This window comes from Electrona antarctica (genome assembly GCF_951216825.1).
Source record: "Electrona antarctica genome assembly, chromosome: 21".
Taxonomy (NCBI): Eukaryota; Metazoa; Chordata; class Actinopteri; order Myctophiformes; family Myctophidae; genus Electrona; species Electrona antarctica.
Window position 1 is genome coordinate 14,381,459 of NC_136802.1, and position 23,466 is coordinate 14,404,924.

At 43.5% G+C, this 23,466-nt stretch overlaps 1 protein-coding gene across 3 annotated transcripts in view; it reads left to right on the forward strand.

Annotated features, from left to right (window-relative positions):
• wrap53 (WD repeat containing, antisense to TP53) overlaps positions 1 to 23,466 on the forward strand; it is a 30,837-nt gene extending 7,371 nt beyond the window's left edge. Inside the window, exons 6-13 of one of the 3 annotated variants that reach the window (XR_013788684.1) lie at positions 577 to 665; positions 5,627 to 5,850; positions 8,703 to 8,917; positions 10,135 to 10,238; positions 12,006 to 12,149; positions 14,192 to 14,570; positions 19,315 to 19,410; positions 23,331 to 23,466. Coding sequence is in view for 1 of the 3 variants with exons in the window: in XM_079491492.1 (XP_079347618.1) it covers positions 577 to 665; positions 5,627 to 5,850; positions 8,703 to 8,917; positions 10,135 to 10,238; positions 12,006 to 12,149; positions 14,192 to 14,435 (1,020 nt within the window). In the remaining 2 variants the exon portion in view is untranslated. Of the gene's footprint in view, positions 1 to 576; positions 666 to 5,626; positions 5,851 to 8,702; positions 8,918 to 10,134; positions 10,239 to 12,005; positions 12,150 to 14,191; positions 15,835 to 19,314; positions 19,411 to 23,330 lie in introns of those variants that run through there. The other 2 variants (XR_013788685.1, XM_079491492.1) reach the window with 2 other exon arrangements.

Consider the following 23,466-nt stretch of genomic DNA (forward strand, 5'->3'; position numbering starts at 1 on the left):
GGCTTTAGTTCCGACACTATTATTGGTCCGACAGTCATTAGACCGACAACCTACTGTACCTCAAACCCTAACCTAACCTAACCATAACCACAAGCACGGGAGCAGCGCATGTTCAAGTGCTAGTCCGACCGTTGTTCCCGCATGTCGGCTAATGCTCCGTCGGAATAACCATTGGATCATTCTTTCTGAGCCATAAACAAGGAAGTGAATGGCAGCGCACATGCGTGAAACAGCAAGGAGTATGGTGCAGAAGGAGAGGCCAAACATTTTTTTATTACATTTTTGGTTTTATATCAATAAAAAAGCCCTAAAGACGTGTATATATACATGTCCACGGCCACCTGCGGTTTGATTTGATAAGACGTGTATACACGTCCAAGGCCAAAATTGTGTTAACACGAGCTTGTGACTAAACAATAACTAGTCTAAAATGGATCCATTGAAACACAGGTTCCTTTCCCCATTTTCTGAAAAGTAACTGTTGGACATACTGGTATAGAGACCTGTAATGTTGTAACTTGTAACATTGGTGTGCCTTGCATTCCTTCCATTCCCACCCTCTCCTCCTGGTGGCAGAGTCCTGTGTTGAGAATGGCTGAGGGAGACACCATCTACGACTACTGTTGGTATCCCAAGATGAACTCCCTGGATCCAGAGTCCTGCTTGTGAGTCCAAGCTCTTTTATCACACTGACAGTCTGACACACACACGGCCTATTAGGGGCGGGGATCTCTAGGTACCTTCCGATTCAGAGGGCTACCATTCGATTTCCCCCTCACCGTGTGACTAATAAACAAAGTGCTTTCTAATGATCCGTAATAAAAACAGATTCATTTACGTTCCATTATCCTTTATTACACTACAATCAACAACAAAAAAACATTAAGCAGCTTTTTTGATGACCTTTGTATCGGCAATTATGCAGCTTATAAGTAAAATATATACCTACACTAATGAAATCTTAAGTTTTTCAAATTGATGAGAAAACCTTTAAACTCATATCAGTCGAAACATCAGTTATCAAATTTGTGATCGGCATTGGCCGCCAACACATGGTATGGGTTTGGGCTCTAGATAGTATTCATAGTGTTATCTTTGTCATGCTGGACTTTCTACACCCCACAATGCTGTCGGAGGTTTAGACAGCCAGAGTCCACAGATGGGAGGCAACCGCCATGCGCGCCTTAAAAATTACTCGTTTGTGTGTGCACATGCTCGACTTCGACTGTGTCGCCGCCGTGCGTTCCCCGTGCACTCGAGTCTTTGAGCGTCGGAAGTCGGAACAGAGGAAGAGGCTGTGTGTGCTGTACGTGTGAGTCGGTGCTTGATCCGTGCAGCTTTTGTGTTGGTATGGGTTGTGGGAGCTGTCTGCCAGCGTGTGAGAGACTGTTTAAAACGTGTTGTCTTCTCATTAGAAGTGAAGCGTTGGCTCTCTGCTGCCTGTGCGTCTGTCGCGGCCCAGCGAAGCTGTTCCAGAGCCGCTGCGCTCTACAGCAGTGACTCAGCCAACAACCAGCACTCCAGACGGACGCCTTAAGAGCCTTATGATTCCCAGACTGGGGGGGGGGGTTCTCTTTTCATCTGTCGCTCTCTCTCCGTCTTGCTGTGTGAGTGTGTGAGAGGCAGCATCCTGCCGTGCGGCTATAAAATGCCGTGATTATGACATCGGCTGTGTTTTTGTGCGTGTGCGCCGAGGCACGACCGACGATCGGTGACACCCGTTACCGTGGAGAACGCCTGTCGTTACCGTGGCAACAAAAGGCTTGGGGCCCCCGCTAACGAGTTGAGGGCTGGCCGCCAGCAGCGTGCACGCCCCCACACTCCCATCATCCCACCTCCCTCCAGTACCCTCCCACGGCCTCCCACCGTTCCCTCTGATCAGGGCCCAGCGTGGGCACCGCTCCACCCCGCCATCAAGCAGCCCTTCCTGGGTGAGAGGACAGGAGGGTGGGGGTCAGGGGTTGGAGGTCCTTAGCATGACAGTTGTGTAAACATAGAGGAGGTGATTAATGCATGGGAAGAGCCACTTAGGCCCTTACACGTGTTCGTCTGTCTGATGGTGTGTGTCTTTGTTTTACTATACTGAGGCCAAAAGTACACAAGAAGGGAATGCCACGTTTTCCCGACCGTCACCAGGATTTTCCAAATAGCGGTGAAAAGTTGACTCAGCCCGGTCGAATGAAAATACCAAGGATTCGTCAGCGACGCGTCACTGACTGTGGTTTATTTGCGACCAAAGGTCGCAGTTAACTATGAAACCTTGCATTTTTGACACCTAACCCACAATCCCCTCCCATGACACCTAACTCCCTGTCACTCACCCCAGGCAAGCCCCCAGGTCATCATGACATCACGTGACATCAGCCCCCTGGTCACCCCTGGCAAGCCCCCATGCCCAGGTCATTGTGACATCACCTGATATAAGCCCCCATATATGGTGCCCAGGTCATTGTGACATCACGTGACATCATCAGAGATTGATATATAGTAAATGCGACCTGCTGTCGCAGTTAAGCCCATATATGGAGTTCCCTGATGGCATCAATATTGGCCAGTAACTCATCTGACCTCAAACCCTTAGATCTCCATATATGGATATAAGTCAGAACCTGTTCTGACATTCCATATATTGATCCTTCCCCATCCATCATTCCTCTTCGATGTCTCCCTTTTAACTTATACCTGTCCATTCAAACTCTAGACGGGCCTGCCCCAAAGTTATTAGTGCAGCCGCAGTCGGCAGCCGGCGAAAACTAGAGTTCTCATCAGGCCCGAAAATTAAGGCCTACCTGGGCCCTCATCAAACCCTGTACACTCAAGAGAGTCCCCACTACCACCCTTAGATTTCCATATACTGTATGGAGCTGACCTGTTCTGACATCATTCCATATGTTGATCTGACCTCATCAAACCCTATACACTCAAGACATGCTCCTTATATGGCCAGTACAGAATTTATTCCATGTTGAGCTGACCCCCCATGCCAAAGCACCAGTGCTCGCCCAGCAGTCTGCCGTCAATGATGCGGATGTATGCACGCGACCTCGCGTCTCGCCCCGTCTCTTCTCGCCCTCAGGCGTCTTACTGGTAAACTGCTTTGAGTCTGTTACTTCCGTGTTGCGTAGCATAACAGTGACGTCACGTGTGTTCAGAGCAGCAGCAGCAGCAGTGTAACAACAACAAACTGTAGCCTATTTTGTCACGCTCGCGCTAATGAAACAAAACACTACACGGTACAGGATTATTATTTCATTTCAAATCATTCAAGCATCAGAAGATGATGTAACTCAGGTAAAGTAATGCGTCACTCTGCAGTTTGCATGTTTAACTAAAGTTTTCCACATGACCAGTCATTTCTGAAAAAAAACTACTATCCATGTTGATATAACAACTTTTAGGTCAATGATATATACTTTTGGTACGATGATAGGCGACGCTGCGCCCCCCCCGCCCCTCATGCCGGTCCGCGAACACTTTATGAACTGTCAGCCGGTCTGTGATTATAGAAAGGTTGGGAACCTGTTGTGTAAAGTAACTAGTACATTTACTCAAGTACTGTGCTTACTGGAGTATACTGTACTTCTACTCCACTACATCTCAGAGGCAGATATTGCACCTTTATTCCAATACTTTTTTTTTAATCTATATTTATTATTATTATTATTTTTATTATTATTTTTTTGGAATAGCCGATCTACAAGCTCACAATGCAACACATGGCACAAAACATAATAATAAAATAAATGGCATTGATAAAATTGCCAATGTCCTAAAATGTTGGATTTCTTCACAACAAGTATAGTAAAACAAGCCGAGCGCTATACCTCACTGTCTGTAATGAGGATGAGAACGTTCCTAGAAGCTGACAGTAGAGTGTGCCCTTCATCCTTATCAGATCAGTGCCACACTTCAGGCAGTCTTCCTTTAGGACAAAGAAAGCCAGGCTTTTGGACAGGCCCAGAAGAGATGTCCAGGAGCCAAACTTGTCTGTAAACTAGACGGTGCTGTCGTGTGATTCATGTTCAGATAATGGCTTGCGGTGAGTGAGAGACTTGTGTACAATAAGTCTCTATCTCTCCACCCTTCTCTCTCTCTCTCTCTCTCTGCTCTTTTATTCTCTCCTTTTCACTTGCCCTCTTCCCCTCACTCTCCCTCGCTACTGGATCTTTTCATCTGCCAGAAGTGATGTGTTTGTTGCTGCTTCCTCCCGCAGAGAGGGAAGAGAGGGCCGCTGCTGTAGCTCTGCTAAGTTGTGCTGAGTTCTGGGCCGGGCTCCAAGCTAGCAGCAGTCTAGCATTATAATTGGGCATTTCCCTGCACTGGAACAAAGCCGGGGCTCAGAGGGCCCCGCAACAGAACACGGCCAGCGTTGGTAGGGTCTAATTTCTTTTTGTCTAATTGAGCCGCAGTGATGTTGCGCCCGTTTGTTCAACGCCAAACAATTGGGAGCTAAAAAGTCATGCCTCTGTATTTTGTGGCCCGAGTTGAATCAATAAAGGGAGAGCCGTTGGGGTCGTCTTCTATAATGGATGCTGTGCTGATAGATATGCTTTCTATGCACTAGCAAAGGCTCAGATGTGTGTTGTGCTGTTTTATTGATCTCGGTGCTCAGTTGCATCCAGATGGATAAGGTGCCAATTGCTTTGGAGCGAGGAAATTGCATTTCTTTCTTAACCCATTCTGGGCGGGAACCCCTTTAGGTGTTAGCATTATGACTTCATAACACAACGCAAGATCACGTCTGTTACATTATGCTTTAGCTATTGAAAAATAGCAGATCTACAAGCTCATAGCGCGCCACCGAGTGGCGCGCTACGAGCTTGTAGGTCTGCTATTTTTGAAAATTCGAAGAACGACTGACATAGAAACATAGCTTTTTCAGAAAACTGTCAGGATGTAGAAGACATTTTTAGAATCTGATCTCGGGTCAAAATGGGTTAATGTGTTACTATTACGTGCTGAACGGCATCCCGGCAACCTCCCTTTGTAATGAGTTTCGGTCTCGCCCGTCAGAGTACAGGTGTGGGGAAACAAACAGGTTTTAACCTTTCTTTATTGCACCCGCCGATGATTTTATGAACAAACGGCGGATTATGTGTCGTCCTGTCCCTGTGTCTTCACTGCACTCGGCACACTGCTTCCTCGCTTGTATTTGTTGATGTGTGCGTGCGACTGTGAGTGCACAAGTGTGATTTAATGCGTTTTAATGCCTACCAGCTGTGACATAAATTGCCATCCAGGAATGATAAACGCGTGCATAATACATTGTGTATTAGCAGTGGTGGAACTTAAGTATTGCAATATAAAAATACTCTCTTACAAGTAAAAGTCCAGAATCAAAGTAATTAAAAACTAAAGTTTTCAAATAAATGTAGTGGAGTAAAAGTTTAATATTTGCCTCTGAGATGTAGTGGAGTACAAGTAACGGTATTGGAAATACTCAAGTAAAGTACAAATACCTCAAAATTTTACTTAAGTACAGTACTTAAGTAAATGTACTTAGTTACTTTACACACCATTGTGTATTAGCTTCCACTTTGAAATCCTGTCTCCTCTCTAGCACTCTCACAGTCTGTGTCTCTCTCTCTCTCTCTCCATTTTCTCCTCTGTCCCCGTCTGAACCCAGCCTAGCCAGTAGCAGCCGCGACACCCCGGTGCACGTGTGGGACGCCTTCTATGGGGAGGTGCGCGCCAGCTTCCGGCCCTACAACCACCTGGACCAGATGACGGCGGCCCACTCCATCCGCTTCTCCCCCGACGGCTCGCAGCTCTACTGCGGCTTCGACAAGATGGTCAGGGTCTTCCACACGGAGCGCCCCGGCAGGGACTGCGAGGAGAGACCCACCATAGGTGAGCCGTCGCGACAGCTGCAGCCGAGGACCACACTGGTGTGGCCAAATGACCGTATTATCCACGGTGTACTTCATTCGTTCAGTGCGCCCACCATTTTCCAAAGCATACCGAGGTTTGTTGAGATTTTCAAGGTAGACGTTGGATTCCACTCATTTCAGTATATATATTTTTTTAAATGAACGAGAACAAACTTGGCTTGAGATAGGAAGTCTGTTACTTTTTGTCAAAAGTTTTAAGGTAGCTGAAAGTGGATTGATTTGAAAAGTTTAGTCGAAGTTACTTCTTAGACACGGCAGAAATATCAGCACGAGAAGCTGTAGATTTAAGGTGACTTTACCGTTATCAGCTGAAAGCTTGAATTAAAAGATAGGAAAAATTTGGAATTACACCAACATCTAACAAACGGTGTTATGCTTCGGAATATCATTGGCAATAATGTAAGATATTTTCAGCACACGTATCGTACCACTGGTATGGTCCTTTTTGAAATCGTTATAAAACCATAGAAATCATAACCCAGATGGCAAGTAATTGTGAGCGGTGACAAGGTACAGAATTAATCATAGAAGAATTTTGGATAATGTTGGCGAATTCAAGCTATCATATCTTACTGTGTGTACATTCCCTGTTTCTTTCAACTGCATGATTAGTAACAGATGGTGTCTCTGTGTGGGTGTGTGGCATATCTTAGAACATTTCATTCTCATGAGGACTGTCCCATAACTTTGCTACTGCAAGAAAGTGTGCCTCTAGTTCAGTCTAGTGTCGCTTAACAGACACCGTGTTGGAGTTATAGCTTCAGAAAGTTGCGCTGCGTGCTCTGAAATGCAATATATGCTGCATCCTGCCAAGACTCAACCTATAGATGTCAAATTTTACAAAGAGCATTGTGGGGGAAGAGAGAAGAAATGCTAAATGGTATGAATGTAACAATACCAAAACTTCATAATACGCTAAACTAAATCCATGGTCCCAATGTATGAATCAATGGACCATTGTAAGCGCTTTGAGTAGGCACGTAGCGCATAGAAAAGCACTATAAAAAAGCAATCCATTATCATTATTAGTATTACGATCCAATATTTATCACAATAAGTGACCCACTGTGGCTGCCACATGACGCCACTGCTGAAAGCAAACATTAAAAGTCCATAGACTTGGCTGCCACAGGATGTCAATCATGTCGCCATGTGCTGGTTTCTTGGAAGGGCATAAAAGTCGATAGACTTGGCCTGCCTGTATTGTCTGAGTTATACCTAGTTAATTGTCGGTGTCGCACACTGAAAATAGTGAGCTACAAGCTCACACAGCGCACACAAAACTAACGTAATTTGTATTGTTGACCTATTTCTAAAATATTAGTGCAACTTTCGTTCTTTTTTTACCCCTCTATCACACAGAACTATGTTTTTTGTGTCCATATCACTACGCCCAAAAAAATAGTTCCATGTGATAGTGGTCAAAGTTGAACGAAAGTTGCGCTAATATTTTTTAAATAGGGCAACAATACAAATTACATTTGTATTGACCCCCACAAAATGACCGGAACTACTTAATATTGACCAAAACCAGAGCAGAACTTTAAAGCACCTGCCTGAGGGGCGAGGGCAGCAGTTCAAACCGGTGGTGACCTGGGTGGGATGAGTCACTGAGGAGGAGGCCGTGGGTTCTCCTGAAACGCTTTCTCTTGTAAGATGTCCCCGAGAGACGGAAGAGGGGCCGCAATTATTTATTTTTTTTTGGAGGGGGGGGTTGCAGTATTTATGACACCCTGAAGCCCCTTTCTTTCTCCTACACTGCAACTGGCAAAACACAGCGAAATGCCCTAGCTCAGCACTAACTCAACGGGACAGCGGTAAAAAGACGCCAGCAGATTCTCTGTTCTTCCTGAGTGTCCTCAGGAAATATTATGCAGCATCTTTTGTTGCCTTTTTCAGAAGTGCAGTGGTATTTGTTTTCCTGGTCAGGTCCTCATTAGGGCTGCCACGGTCATGACATTTTTACTCGAGTGATTTATTTGTCACACAAATAATTGCAATTAATGATTTAATTGTGTTTTTGGCATTGAACATTGGGACATAAATGAAATAAATGCATTTGTTTGGCATTTATACATCGTAAACGTCGTAAAAGTTGCACAGGGCTGGTGTGAGAAATAAATTAAATATACAAGGAAATGACTCATATATTTAATATCTTTCTATATGTAAAACAATTGGTGGAAATAGCCGATTTACAAGCTCACAACGCGTTGCGCCGTGACACATTGTGAGCTTGAAGCTATTTCCAAAAGTGTATTATGAACATTTTTCAACAAGGGGATGATTATGACGATTATGTAATGTACAATGAAAAAGGAACAAACACCCGCACACTGTCTTCAAATGCAGTGAACCAACTTTTAATAGGGAAACCGCAACGTTTCGGCCTATGCAGCCTTCATCAGGCTATCTTCATCGTTGCTGTTTCCCTATTAACCCATTTTGGGCGGGAACCCCTTTTGGTGTTCGCATTATGTTATGCTTTAGCCATTGAAAAATAGCAGATCTACAAGCTCATAGCACGCCACCGAGTGGCGTGCTACGAGCTTGTAGTTCTGCCATTTTTGAAAAATCGAAGAACGACTGACACAGAAAGATAGCTTTTTCAGAAAACCGTCGGGATTGTAGAAGACATTTTTAGAATCTGACCTCAGGTCAGAATGGGTTAATAGTTGGTTCACTGCATTTGAAGACATTGTGCGGGGCAGCGGGTGTTTGTTCCTTTTTCTAATGACAACCTTAAACATGAAACTTGGTTGAAAAAAACTAAGTTGTAAGTAAATGTACTTAGTATCTCCACCTCTGCAGTGAAGGGACAGGAGGGACAGAACGGGATCATCTCCTGCTTTGCCTTCAGTCCATGCATGTCGGTGTACGCCTGTGGCTCCTACTCGCGCAGCGCAGGCCTCTACTCCTGTGAGGATGGCGCCCTGCTGGCGCTGCTGCCCACCCGGCACAACGGGGGCCTCACCCACCTGTTCTTCTCCCCCGACGGAAACTATCTGTACACCGGAGGACGCAAGGTGAAAGACTGGAGCACGCACGCACACACACACACCGTCTCTCTCCCACATGTATTACAGTTTCGAAATATTGATATTCTAGGTTTTGTGTCGTTTCCAGTTTGGTGTTTGATTTCAGTTTAGTTTTAGTTGGTTTTACGCATGCATGAATCATTTTAGATTTAGGAATTTTTAAGGGATCCGAATTGTATTTGTCTGTTTTTTTCCTTCTGCCAAAAAATGCAGTTCTGGCTTAACTGTGCAGTCAGTTTTCGCGAAACTTGGCAATATGGTAGAGGAGGTGAAGCCCACAAGTTTAAAAATTAAGGTTTTATGAGGCAATGAAAAATGCTGTTTTATGAGAATTCTTCTTCTGCCCCGCAATACATACATGCAGAGTCACATGTTTATGAAACTTTACAGTGCCAAATTGCGCTGAAACCAGTCTTACTCCAATGGCCAAAGGGGGGCGCTATAGCAGTCATTTGAAAATTAAACCTTTGAATAGGCATCTCATTTGGCCAAAAGCCATGGCACTTGTTTCCTCGCTGTGTGTCTCAAAGGAGGGCTGTGGACAGTTCAGAAACCCGCCTACCAGGTACATCAATAATTGTCAGCGCAGGTTTCTGAACTGTCCACAGCCCACCAATGAGACGAAGAGTAGATGGAATTGGTGCGGCCTTTTAAGCGACTTTAGGATATCTTGGAAAAACGATATAAAAATTGCATGTATGCATTCATTATTTTATTATTCATTATTAATGAGAATTAGCGAGGCCCAATTATATGAAGATAAAGGTTTAAAGTAGATGAAGCGCTCCTTTTAATAAGCCTGTTACTGAAGTACTGGAGTAATTGGTACTGATACTGTGTGGGATTTGGGTTACATAATTCTAATTATGTAATCTTGATATTAAAGTGCTAGGTTGGCATGTCTACCCTTGTGTCTGCAAAAGAACACTAGTTGTCCTTGAGTGCCCCCCCCACCCAATAAGAAGATGCGTTATTAGAGCAGCCTTATGCTTTGAATGTTCTTTTATACTAGTCATTAAAATCCACCCGTCTACTAAAGCACCGTGCCAATCTGTCGGGTAGAAAGAAACTACAAAGTCCCAAGCTGTTACACGCAAAACACGCATGTCTGGGCAAATGAACGGGTAAATAAATATCACCACTTAGCCTCGTCATTATTCTAAGCACAAGGAAAATCTCATGAATTATTTTGACCCCATGTGTAGGACCCAGAAATCCTGTGCTGGGACATGAGGGAGCCGGGCCAAGTGTTGTTCTCTCTACGGAGGAAGGTGGCCACCAACCAGCGCATCTATTTTGACCTGGACCCGTGAGTTGACCGTAGCTAGTAGTTGTCCTAGCTCAGTGATTCTCCGCCTCTTGAATAGGCTCTATGCACGCACGCCATTTTGGAAAGAACTTGGGGGCCCTTCCCTACTTCCTGTTCCTTCACAGGTTTTACCACTGATACTAATGAAGGCTCTGTTCCATTCTGGTCAGACAGAGTCAGGGTGCTGCTATTGTGTGTGTTGGCTCACTGGAAACACTGCTCGCTCTCAAAGTGTCCTTAAGTTGAGTGGGTTCCAAATGGCTCTGTGCGGGTGTGTAACTCTGAGAGTGTACGGGTCCATTTGGTTCCATTTGCACACTCCATTTGTCAGTCATTGAGGTCCTTGAAATTAAAAAAATTGAGAACCACTGCACACTAAGGGCGCGTTCAGAAATACCGCACCGGAGCACACTCGCCTATTAGTTTGCATTGCACAGTGCGCTCAGTGCGCTATTTCCGAACGTGCCCATAATTGAACAGAGCTTTAATTAGTATCATCTGTAACACCTGTGAAGGAAGTAGGGAATCGGCCCGGAAGTAGGAAGAGTTATTCTGTGTGCACAGAGCCCATTTCAACCACACAGTTTGATGCATTAAGCCACAGGATACTCTTTACCTTTCTTTTTTTTTCTTTTTTTATCTCGGGACCCCAATCCTCACTGTTAATTTAACTCTCAGTTACAGACCAATAGGGGTAATTTTTTTTACTCCTGGAGTTTCCCCAACCCCGATGTTGAGAAACTGTGACCCACTGTTTCCCAAACAGTGGGTCACGAACCAAATTTTATCGTTCACACCTTGAGTAGTTATTCCATAAATAAAATTATAAGTATAGTGAATATAGCCGATTTACAAGCTCTTAACGTGGCACGTTTGTGTGCTTGTAGTTCTGCTATTTTCACTAGTTTGGGTCCCGGGCGAACATCTTAAAGGGATTGTGACATTAAAAAAATGAGGTTTTTGTAAATTTTCTTACGTTTTTCTGAGCTTAATTGCACCCAAAAAACCTGAACTTTTAACATTCTGTAGATTTTCTGTGGTCTGGGGTTTTCTGACTGAGTGTGAGGTAAAAGTCCACAAATCCCATACATAGGAATTTGCCAGCAGATGTCACTGTTTTCACTGTTTTGCCTGTTTTCATTAAATGGTAAATGGTGCATTTATATAGTGCGTTTATCCAAGGCGCTTTTGTGCATCAATTCACCCATTCACACACACATTCATACACCGATGGCGGCGGAAACCATGCAAGGCACTAACCAGCACACCAGGATCAATTTGGGGTTCAGTGTCTTGCTCAAGGACACTTCGACACTAATTCTGGGGGAGCCCGGGTTCGAACAGACAACCTTGCGTTTACCATCTCCAGCCACTCTACCCCTGAGCCACTGCCTCATTGCAGCTCAAAAGGCTTCACGGACAGAGAAATTCCCAGACCACAGAAAATCCACTGAATGTTCAAAGTTCAGGTTTTTTGTGTGTAATCGAGGTCATAAAACCTAAAAGAAAAAAGAAAAATAAATGAAAATGAATGTCATGAAACCTTACATTTCTGTTTTGGGTCACAACCTGAAAGGTTTGGGAAACACTGACCTAGCTCACATTCATGACCAGAAAGACAAACTCACAAATCTTAACCCAAATCTTGTATCCCTGGCAAAAACTATTTTCAGACGGGGGGTCCGTGGGCAAATTGCATGATCATTTGAGGGTCCTTGACATGAAAACGTTTGAGAACCGCCTGTCCTTTGTGTTATGTGCACGCAGGTCGGGCCGCTATCTGCTGAGCGGGGACACGGAGGGAGTGGTGTCCGTGTGGGACACCCAGACGGCGACCACCGATGGCAGTGAGATGCTACTACAACCACAGCTTCAGTTCCCGGCCCACAGAGACTGCACCAATGGCATCAGGTTAGAGTTCAGATCAGTCGGCTCCTATCTTTAACACATTCACTGAGTGTGTTTATATTTATTTGAGCACTGATTTATGGGTGACTGATTGGTGATGAATGTAGGCAGACGCGTTGGCGCTTCATTGGTGGGAGTGCCTCTGTGGGTGGCCTTCAGTAGGCTGCAAATGTCAGTCCTTGCCTGCTCACCTTCATGGTTGGATCATGGGGTAGGGTGAGATGGGAGCGATACATTTTGTTGACCGCATTTGCACGCATTTTGGTTGATTCACTTTCGTAGTTTGCTCACTGTTATTTATTTATTTCTCCCAGGCTTAGCCTGCCGGCTGATAGATTTATTGGGGATTGTTATCAGTAACAACACACTGCTATTGACGTAGATCTTCGTCATAGCCAATTCAGCGGCTGAGTGCCAGTGCCGTAGATCTACGTCTTATGGTCCTTTATAGTGGTTTATGATGGACCCTGGTCGTTATGCTACATACATTAGCATTGGGTTGCTAGGCAACGAAGTAAACAGAAAATGTACCGTAAGGAAGATTGCTGCGCGTATCCACTCGTTGTGAACAGCTTTTCAAATGCCTTTTATCTCGGAGTCCTTTCCCAGATTGCGCCCCTGGTCAAAACAAGCTTTATTTGACGGCCCATAACCAAAGTAGTGACGATCGCACGGCCTTCGCCGAGTGAAACTTAAATCTCTGGTCCGTCATTGTAAGTCTACTTCCGGTTTCCGGGTCCGTCAAAATAAGTGGTTCATAGAAAAATCCTAACAGATAATTATTTTATTAATAGCTGGCAGTGAGTGTGTTAAAGGTTTAGGTAGACCCCACGGCCACGCTGGGCACAATATACGCTCTTCCCTCACCCCATATCACCTCAATCTGAGCCTCTAAAGCCACTAAAAATTGTGTGCGTGCACGTGCACAGAGTTAGGCGATTTCTATAACGTCACACCATGGAAGCAAGTGTTGCCTAGCGACGGGAAGCTAAAAGAAGCTAACATACGGTAAATATAATAGTATTAATTCTGGATTAATGGAAATCAACCAAAGACGTGATTGCTAAGGCACAAAAGGCAGGCAAAAAATATATATATACTGCTCAAATCAAACTATCTCCATCGACTTGGGGAGTCTCCGACTGTCTACACGAAACGTCGATTTTCAGACCCAACAATTACCCAGCCAATGCTGGGTACCAGAATCTCAACACTTTGATTGTAGGGTAAGGGAGATTGGCATGTCTCTTCACGACACATTGTCAGCCAAATAACCCCAGCAACACCAGGCTATATATATATATATGTATGTATGTTACTATCTATGTCTGTTTGTAGTTAAAGTGTGATTGCTGCCTCAGTTTCTGGCTTTTGTGTGATCACCCCCCCCCCCCCCACCACCCGCCACCCATCTGGCATGAAGAGACGTGAGAACGGCAATCTGTGGATGCTCGCCAGTCCCATATGTCAGAGTTTTAAACATTGATATCTTTCACTACAGCCCGGGCACATTTATCAGCCGTCTCGCTTTGTAGCCTGCAGCTGCTCTTTAATGTTTTCCACACTGGGCGTTTATCTCTTATTCATTTATTCCTCGTTTCACCATCCATTCTCTCTCCGTTAACCCGTTAAAACCGGGAAAGCGTCTTGTTTGTCATTTTTAGATTTGAACCACTTTAACCACATTTCATACTTTGGCTATTTGAAAATAGCAGATCGCAAATAGCAAGCTCATAGTGCGGAAATGTGTGCAGGTCTTTGAACATATATATAGTGTATATAAAGTGAACATTTTGAACTCAAATCTTTGCTTCTGGGGGTCCCTGGAACAAAATATTTTGAGATGGGATGGGGGGACCAAATATGTATAATTATGGCGGTCCTTGACATAAAAAGGTTTGAGCACCACTGATATAGAAACATTTCAGAAAACAGTTTGGAAGATATTTGTAGAATTGGCCTCAGGTCTAAATTGGTTAATAGTATCTCTCTCCCTCTCTCTCTCTCTCTCCCCCTCCCCCCCCCCCCCCCACCCCCCCACCCAGTATCCATCCTTCCATGCCGTTGCTGGCGACGACCAGCGGCCAGCGGCAGTTCTCGGGGCCCGGAGACAGCGACGGTGACTCGGCGTCCTCGGGCGAGGAGGGGGGCGAAGCGGTGTTGTCCTCCTCGCCGCCGGGGCGTGTCCGGCACGACAACGCCCTCAGCCTGTGGTGGGCCGGTCCACTGGGTAGTCCTGACGCAGCTGAGGAGGAGGAGGACCGCGACATGCCGGCGGTGGAGGCCTAGAGTACACCGTTCTGACCGTCACCACCCCACCCCCGTCCAACCGCAACGGAACCAAACCCAGCTAGAACAAGCCGCGTGATGATGTGTGCTTTGAGAATATATAGGAATGACGACACGGCTAACTGCACGTCACAGGTGATTGGCCGACTAAAGGCCTATTCATGCTCCAGTTTTAGGTGATAAGGTGACCACCGAAAACTACAATATGACGTCATGCCAGTGGTCATCGTTCACACAAACACATATCTGTTTTTACTAACACCGTTTTGGTGGTCACCTTATCACCTTAAACTGGAGTATGAACAGTCCTCCATGCTTCTTTTAGGATCCAGGGAATAGAAACTTTCAGATAAAGAACCTTACAAGCCTGTTTTTTTTTTTTTTTTCCCTCAAGGTTGTGTAGAAGTTTGTGGAATTAGAAATTTCTAATTCATGGAATTTCTTTGATTTTATTTTCCTTTTATTTATTCATGAAATTACTTAATTAATTCATGGCATATTTTGGGGGGAATGGTGACTTTTTGTAATTTTTTATAATAGGCTATTAATTCCAACAAAATATAGGAAACCATAATAGAAATAGAAATAAATGGACCCATAAAAATGTGTCCACTGTTTGAGAACCAGTGCTATAGAGTGTTGATGCCAAACCCAAGCCCGCCGTTTCACAAAAGTGTTTTTCCCATTCAAAATCCCATCGATTTTTACGTCATATAAGAACTGTTAAAAAAAAGAAAAAGGGTCCAGTGGTGGCTCTGTGTCGTTAGTTATATTTGATGTAATATGTTTGTATTTGCTGAAAAGTGAATATACCCACAAGTAGAGTGGTGTTGGAAAGAAGCTAGAGTAGGAAATCACGTGATTGAAGTTAATTAGATTTTGTAACATTTGTGATCGGTATGTGTGTGTGTGTGGTTATTTAGTTTGTTCTGAGAACTGACAAAGCTCTCCCCTCCTACAGAAGGAAATATTCCAATGCAGCATGAATGTGGTGCTGATCTAGCCTGGCGCAGCCACAGTGCTGATCAGGTGTGCCTGAGAATTGCAGTTGATTTAGGCGGTCCTTTATTTTTGTACTCTCTGGATAAATTAGTACCTTTTTTAACTGTCAGTTTATGCCTCTTAACTAAAATTGAGTAAAATAGCTGGAACTGATATATTTTTAATTTTATTTTTGGAACACAGTGCTTGATGTTTAAGAAGTCTATGGGATTTTGAATGGGGAAAACACTTGTGTGACCCAGGGGTGTGTGTTTTTTGACGTCGGGTACTTTATATGCTTTGTTGATCGGCGGGGTCCCCCAGGGCTCAATAAGTGGCCCACTACTTTATTTTTTTTCTTTAATGTTCACCTACTGTGACATGTGAAGAATAGAGACATTAGGTTCAAGTGGTTAAGTTAGTTCATTGGGTTTTTTTTGGGGGGGGGGGGGGGGGTGTTCCAAATGGACGATTACAGGTCTGTAACTCTCAGAGTTATGGGGGTCCTTTTATATTAAAAGGTTTGCGAACCACCGAGTTAGTTGATTGCTATTCCCTGGATTGGATTGGGACAAGGTTCTTTATCTGAAGGCTTCAGTCAATTGTGCCTCTAGTATCGTTGCCATGTTGGTAACTAAAATCTATGATTATGTGAACCTATTATGCCAAGATGATGGTTAATGTTTTAATATACCGTGTGGCCAGACTGTTGCCTCCCACATTTTTCATACAGTCTGGAGCTCTGATCACGAGCAAGCGATAAAGCGGAAGTGAAGCCTCCTCCACACTTCTATTTCGTTGTTTATAGTCGTGCAAATGTATCTGAATATAAATTGAAACCATCTAAGCATATTTAGCTTGCTGCTTAGCAGAAATTGATATTATAAATGTAAAGACATTTAAAATATATTTTCATGAACGGAAATGCCAGCTTCCTTGCTTGGATTTCAGGAGGTGTAGTTCCAGACTCTATAGCATTCAGAGATTGTGGAATAGTTGTCTGGCTACGCAAGACTAATGTTTTTATACCAGGGAGTTTGACAATTCCTCGTGAATGACGACCACCTGCACTCAGGTTGAGACCAGAGATCCACAGAGAAACAAACAGTCCCTGGAGCAGGGTTTGGCTCAGTGATAAATATTGCTTGATGATAATATGAATACATTTTATTCATAATGCACTTTTGAAACACATTTGACACAAACCTCTCAAAGTGCTACAGAGTAAAAAATTGTGTAAAAACAACATACAAACCGCAACTGTAAAACTAGAGAAATGTAAAAGCATAAAGCAAGAAATGAAGTCGCACAAAGGCAAATTAGCCAGTACAGCTGAACAAAATGTATTGTTAAATAGGAAGGATTTTAGTCCTTTTTTTTTAAAAAACACGGTCTGTGCTCTCAGGTGGTCGGGTAGAGTGTTCCACATACGAGGCTCAAATTGCTTTCACTATTACCAATAAGTGGTTAATTTGCCTTAATTTTCAAGTTCTTTTGTCGAGTCCGAATTTTATGTTTTAAAACATTTTCAAACCTTTTTTTTCCCCCACCTTTTTTTGACTACTTCTCTGAACACTATATTTAGTTGCAGATACCTGTCCCAGACAGATGCCCAAATGGCACCGAAAATGTACCGGAATTCATATATATATATATATATATATATATATATATTTGTCTTTCCACATTGTTCCAGCCAATATGCTCAGCACTGGGACCCTGCAGCATCCATTTTGGAACAGTAATTCCATGGTTTTCTTTCAAACTGAATTCTGCAAGTCACAGTTCTAGACCAGTGGTTCCCAAACTTTTTAGCCTGTGAGCGTGACCCAAAATAGAAATTAGACATGTACCTGTGACTCAAACTAGTGAAATTGGCAGATCTTCAAGCTCACAACGGGTGTATTTTTTATTTCTTCATGAAATTACAGAAAAAAATAATTTATTAAATTCATTTTAATTCATGATTATTTTCCTTCTTTGGGAACGTTTTTTTTTAAATGTTTTGAAATAATAAAAAACAAAACGTAGGAAACAACAAAAAAAACCTACACAAATGGGTCCCGACCCATGTTTGGGAACCGGTGGAACCCTAGGCATAGATAGACCAAAGATGTCACCAAAAAGACTACTGAAATGAATGCTACACAGTATGACTTTAATGTCTGTTTTTTTTCGTCCCATTGAATGTGTAGAAATGACTTGAATTGAAAGTGAATTGAGCTAGAACCTTTATTCTGGACCTGCTACTGGCCTGACTGACTGGCTTCTGTGGGACTGTTTTTGTTTATCCGTTTGTGGCTGTGTAAGGCTTCTCCCACTGTCTGTGGCTTTAAGGACTGACTCACACCTTCGCAACAGATTGATGTATGGCTGATGCATGAGACTTATTGACTGATGCAAGCTCACAGTGCATTTCCAATGGGAGTCACATGGTTTGACACAACATTTGTGTTGTATGAGGGGGTGGGGGGCAGTCGAAACACAGCCGAAAGCCGTACAACACAAATGTTGTCAAACCATGTGACTCCCATTGGAAATGCATTGTGAGCTTGCATCAGTAAATAAGTCTCATGCATCAGCTATACATCAGTCTGTTGTAAAGGTGCAAGGCCTGACTCACACCTTTCGATCTAGCATACAACATTGATGCTTGCTAGATGTAAAGAAAGGGTTTGTTTACATCTTGCCCCAATGCATTTCCAATGGAAGTCACATGGTTTGACACAACATTTGTGTTGTATGGCTTTCGGCTGTGTTTCGACTGCCCCCCCACCCCCTCATACAACACAAATGTGTCCAACCATGTGACTCCCATTGGAAATGCATTGTGAGCATGCATCAGTAAATAAGTCTCATGCATCAGCTATACATCAGTCTGTTGTAAAGGTGTGAGTCAGGCCTTAGGCTTCTCCCAAGAGTCCTACTTGCTATACTGTAGTTTACCTGCCATTTGTTCCCATGCTTAAATTCTGTAAACTGATTAATAGGATCTCTTGTTTCTAACTCTGTTTTTGTAACTATTGTGTGTGTGCCAAAGTGTTGCATCACTTTGCACATCCATCCATCAAATGTATATTTTTGTAAAGCCATGAAGAACTGATAGTTTGAACCTCAACCATCTGTGAAGTGTTTATTTTTTTTAATCAATGTGCTTGTGTAATTACTGGTATCTTTAGCATATTAGTCTACAGATAATCATATTTAAATTACATTTTTATATCTGGGTCAATGCTTATGTTGCAGGGTTAATTAAATGCAACAGTTATTGGCTTACTGGGATTAGTGTGCCGTAGAATGAGCACACAGGTGATCAGCCAGGCCCACTCCAAAGCCTTTCATCTACTGCAGGGGTTCTCAACCCGTGGGTCGCGACCCCTCGGGGGGTCGCCAAATTATTTTAGGGGGTCCCCAAATTATTTTAAATTTTATTTTCACGATTTTTCAAAAATAGCAGACCTACAAGCTCGTAGCGCGCCACTCGGTGGCGTGCTATGAGCTTGTAGATCTGCTATTTTTCAATAGCCAAATTATAACAATGCTTAAAACACCAAAAGGGGTTCCCGCCCAAAATGGTTTAAGGTTATTGTAGCAGTCAATTTATATTGGGGGTCGGGAGGGGGCGGGGCGGGGGTCCCGAGACATTGCCAAAGCATTTCCGGGGGTCCCCGGCCAAAAACGTTGAGAACCCCTGATACTGCATGTGTAAAGATCTAGAATGTTTATAAGCAGTGTTGTGACTAACGCGTTACTGTAACGCAACTACTTTTCTACTAATAACGGATGTAGTTACCCTTTACCATTCAGTAACACTGTTCCAGTTACTGTGATTTAAATGGGTGCGTTATGTTATGTTCTCCAACTGAACAGTTTCCCCCTCCTGTCATCTAACCTACAGGTCATGTGCTGTCACACTAACATGAAAGCACGTCCCCAAGAAAGTGAAAGTAGCAGAGAGGAGTAATGATTGGTTAACCTAGGGTAGAATTCCAGGGTAAGCCAATCAGAGACAGACACACACACACACAGACACACACAAATGCAAGTCACAGCGGCAGCTTTGGAAATATAAACATTATTTTGAAATTGTGGAAATAAAGGAACGACGCTAAAATATTGTGGTCAAATGTAAACTAAAATTGTTGTGTTGTATTATTCCACTACATTTCATAATGATTGCTAAGACCACAATTTCTTAGCAGAGTTCAGTGATGCAAATGCTCCAACTCCAACAGAGTGCAACAAACTAGAATTTAGTTCCGGACAAACCAGTCGGCCGATGAAACATTGTCGAAAGTAACTAAGTACATTTACTTAAGTACTGTACTTAAGTGTAATTTTGAGGTATTTTTACTGACTTCTATACTCCACTACATCTCAGATCCAGACATTGTACTTTTACTCCACTACATGTATCTGAAAACTTTAGTTACTTGTTACTTTGTAGATTTTGATTATTACAAAATAATATACATTAACCACTTCAGCCCTATACATTTCAGCCATTTGAAAATAGCCGCTCTACAAGCTCACAATGTGTCTCGTTGAGACGCATTGTGAACTTGTTAGTAGATCTGTGAGTGTGTGAGTAGATCTGCTGTTTTCAAAAGATTTAATTTTGTACAGTACATTTCAAAACTTGTGAAGGGACATTCTGCATAATGAATACTTTCTACTTTTGGTACTTTAAGTACATTTTTATACCATTACTTTTGCACTTTTACTCGAGTAAAATTCTGGACTTTTTAAGCTAGATGTGAGGGCCTCTAGTTTGATACAGTATTGTAAGTATAAAATTGGAGTACTTTTTCCACTACTGGTATGCACATGTATGATTTAGGCATGTCATTCTCTGCCATACATGCATGTTTTTGCTCTTCAGACTTGATTTAAAAAATATATATATTGACATTCCAATCTGGATAGGCCAAAAATCTGATGTGGGCCGTCAGCCTGAACATAGTCTAAATTCTATTACTAAGTTCTTTTAAAATGCTGCCTGAAGAGCTGAAAGTGTTATTTGTAATGCCAAGGTAACTTGACGTTTAACCTTCTACCCGGAGGCGTTGCTAAATGTCTGCGGCTTGTTGATTCCAAACGTCACAACCCTTCAGCTCTTGGTACAACGGGTGGGTTTATGATATTCGCAGTAAAGTTTGATTCAGTTTTGTTTTTTCTAATGTCATAATAAGTAACACTGACACCTGGTTTCCACTCCACACCTTCATTTCTTATATCAGATTTTGATGACCCGTAATAATCCAGTGATGATTTCAGGATTATTTCATGAGCCGAGAGGGGCTACTCGTAAAAGCCCTGGGCACTATTAGCTCCCATTTATGAGATGGAAATTATTCATAGCTTTCACCTTTTCACATACACTTCCGTGTGAATGCACACACTCATGCATTTGATTGTCTTTAAACCACAGGGGCACCGCCGAGCTGGAGAAGCTATGCTTCTGTTGTGTTGTGCAAGTTGCTTAGCGACCATCTCGGAACGAGACAAGTGCCCCTCGGAGAGAAGAGTAGGGTGGGAGAGAGAGACGGCGCGTGGGGGAAAGGGCTTGAGAGGGAGTGTGTACAGAAAAGAAAGTGCGAGAAGTGTGCTGTGTCTGTGTGCTAATCCAGCTGTGCGATGATTGCCCGCTTTTTTTTTGATGGCTTGTCTTTCCTCTGTAATAGCGGTAGTGATTTGGAGTGTGAAGGGAAAGGGCCTTGTTCTGGCGGCTCAGGGAGATTCGGCGGTTGATGGTGGCGGGAGGGTGATGGTTTGTGCATGGTGTTTGTCAGCTGAGGGTGTTGAGTGTTGGACAGCTTTAGGTTGAGGCTATGAGAGCAACTCTTGACAGAATGCGGTGCTTGGAGTGGATCTGAGCCTGTCCACGCAGCAGTGGTGGAAAGTAACTAAGTACATTTACTTAAGTATTGTACTTAAGTACAGTTTGAGGTATTTGTACTTTACTTGAATTAAACACTTCAGCCCTATATAGCCTACATTACAGGCCATTTGAAAATGGCTAATCTACAAGCTCACAATGCGTCCCTACACTGAATCGTATTTATCGATTTAATCATAACAATCTATTTGAATAAAGTAATTGATTTTGGGGGTACAATTTTAACTTTTCTAAACATAAAAAAACAAATGTAGTAGCACTGCAGTCAAAGTGCTGCAACAGTTAAACAATCTGCCGATATAATGTTTAGCGAATAGTGCTGATCTTCAAGCTCACAACACATCACGATGGATTGTGAACTTGTAGATGGGCTATTTTGAATATCTTTTGTAAACACAATTGTACGATTGTACGACTACGGATAAAATTGCACACGTACATAAAATATGGGTCCACCCTGATCTGCACATGCATTTAGCTTGTTCCTGACTTTCTGTCTGACTCATGCACTCTACTTCCACTCTCTCTCACACAGCCACTGATGCACACAGACACGCACTAGTGTCTGTCCGTCACAACGCACACACAGAACGCAAACCCTCGCCACGGTGAGGCTATTACCGACGTCCCGAGGTAGTTTCAATGTATCCTTTCCTCGTGTAGTTAATTAGCCTATCTATGTGAAGTGTTTGTCTCCACGCTTCCACTTATACGTTCCCATCTTGAGTGATTCTGCATGGCCGTGCATAAGTGCCTGCCATTACGTGCCGTGCGCGCTCATATATACACAACGACAACGCGCACGTCCCCAGCACTCGTCACTGAAGCTAATGTGCAGAATAGCAAGTAATGGCATTTTGATGTTAAGGCAGGCATTTGAAAACAATTATTCAAATGGCCATCATCAGCCGCCCGTCACTATCTTCTAATCCCGCGGAGGAAGCACTCAAGCAAACACTCACTAGTCTGACCCCGTTTAAAATTGCCACAGAGTGTAGGACGGCGCGTTCCCGCAACCCGTGGCTGTTAAGTGTCTACTCTCCGCTCGCTACTTTTTTTCTAAACAGCTTAAGCCCCTATTGTATGCTATTGTCATATTTTATACTAATGTCATTATGACGGCGTCACATGGTGAAAATATCTGATCTACAAGCTCACGCTTGTGAGCTATAAGGGTATGGGCCCAATGTAGGGACACGCCCGGGTGGAAAGTGGTCAAAGGCCCCTGGAAAATATAGTGACGCAGTGCAAAAGGAATAGATTTCCTGCAACTTGCACAAAGCAGGTTGTCGCGGTTGGCATTTTCTCAAAATGTCAGCGTGTCGCCTCTCCTTTGTCTGAGGGAGCCTTTGAGTCTGTGCCCGGGGTGTCCTTCCATGGCTCTGTCACTCCCCCCACATACAGTATGCTGCCTGCTATACGTTTGCTACAACAAAGGTTGTTCTCGCCACATGAACCCTTACGTCTTCATTGTGGACATGTCATAATAAGAATCGAGACTCAAGAAGGTTTCATTTTCACTACTCATTTTAATTTTCACTACTCATACAGGTATAATAAGAAAAAGGCGATTTTGTGAGGCCCTCACAACAGAATACAATGGCAATAATACATTATTTAAAACAAACAAAGAAACAAACTTGGTGTAGAGACGGGGGGAAAGGAGGGGGCCAAGTATAGACCCCTGGGTTAACCCAGTCAAGAAGTACATGGAGTTTAAGTAGTTAAATATTTGATTGGGGTCGGCTCAGTACTTTGGTCTCATACTTTTCCCTCTACACCAAAAACAAGACATTGTTGTAAAGCAAGGTGCTGTGAACTTGTAGTTGTAGATCAGCAATTTTCAGCCAATGTTCCCCTCCAGAAAATAGGGTTCAAATGGTTAAGTAGTTAAGAGGCTGCCCTAACAACATTAAATGCCGTATATTAATCTACCATTATCCATATTATCAACATGATCTCTGTAATCCTGCAACCTGCGGCGTGTTTCGCCCGTCTCTGTGTTCTCCCAACAGCTCTGGGATCAAGGTTGTGTCCTCCAGGCAGCTGTCAGGGGCTCCAGAAGCCCTTGCCTGCCAGCAGCCCGTTCCAAGGCCTGTCACACCCCACTCAGAGCAGCAGGAGATAGGGAGAGAGGGGGGGACACATCAC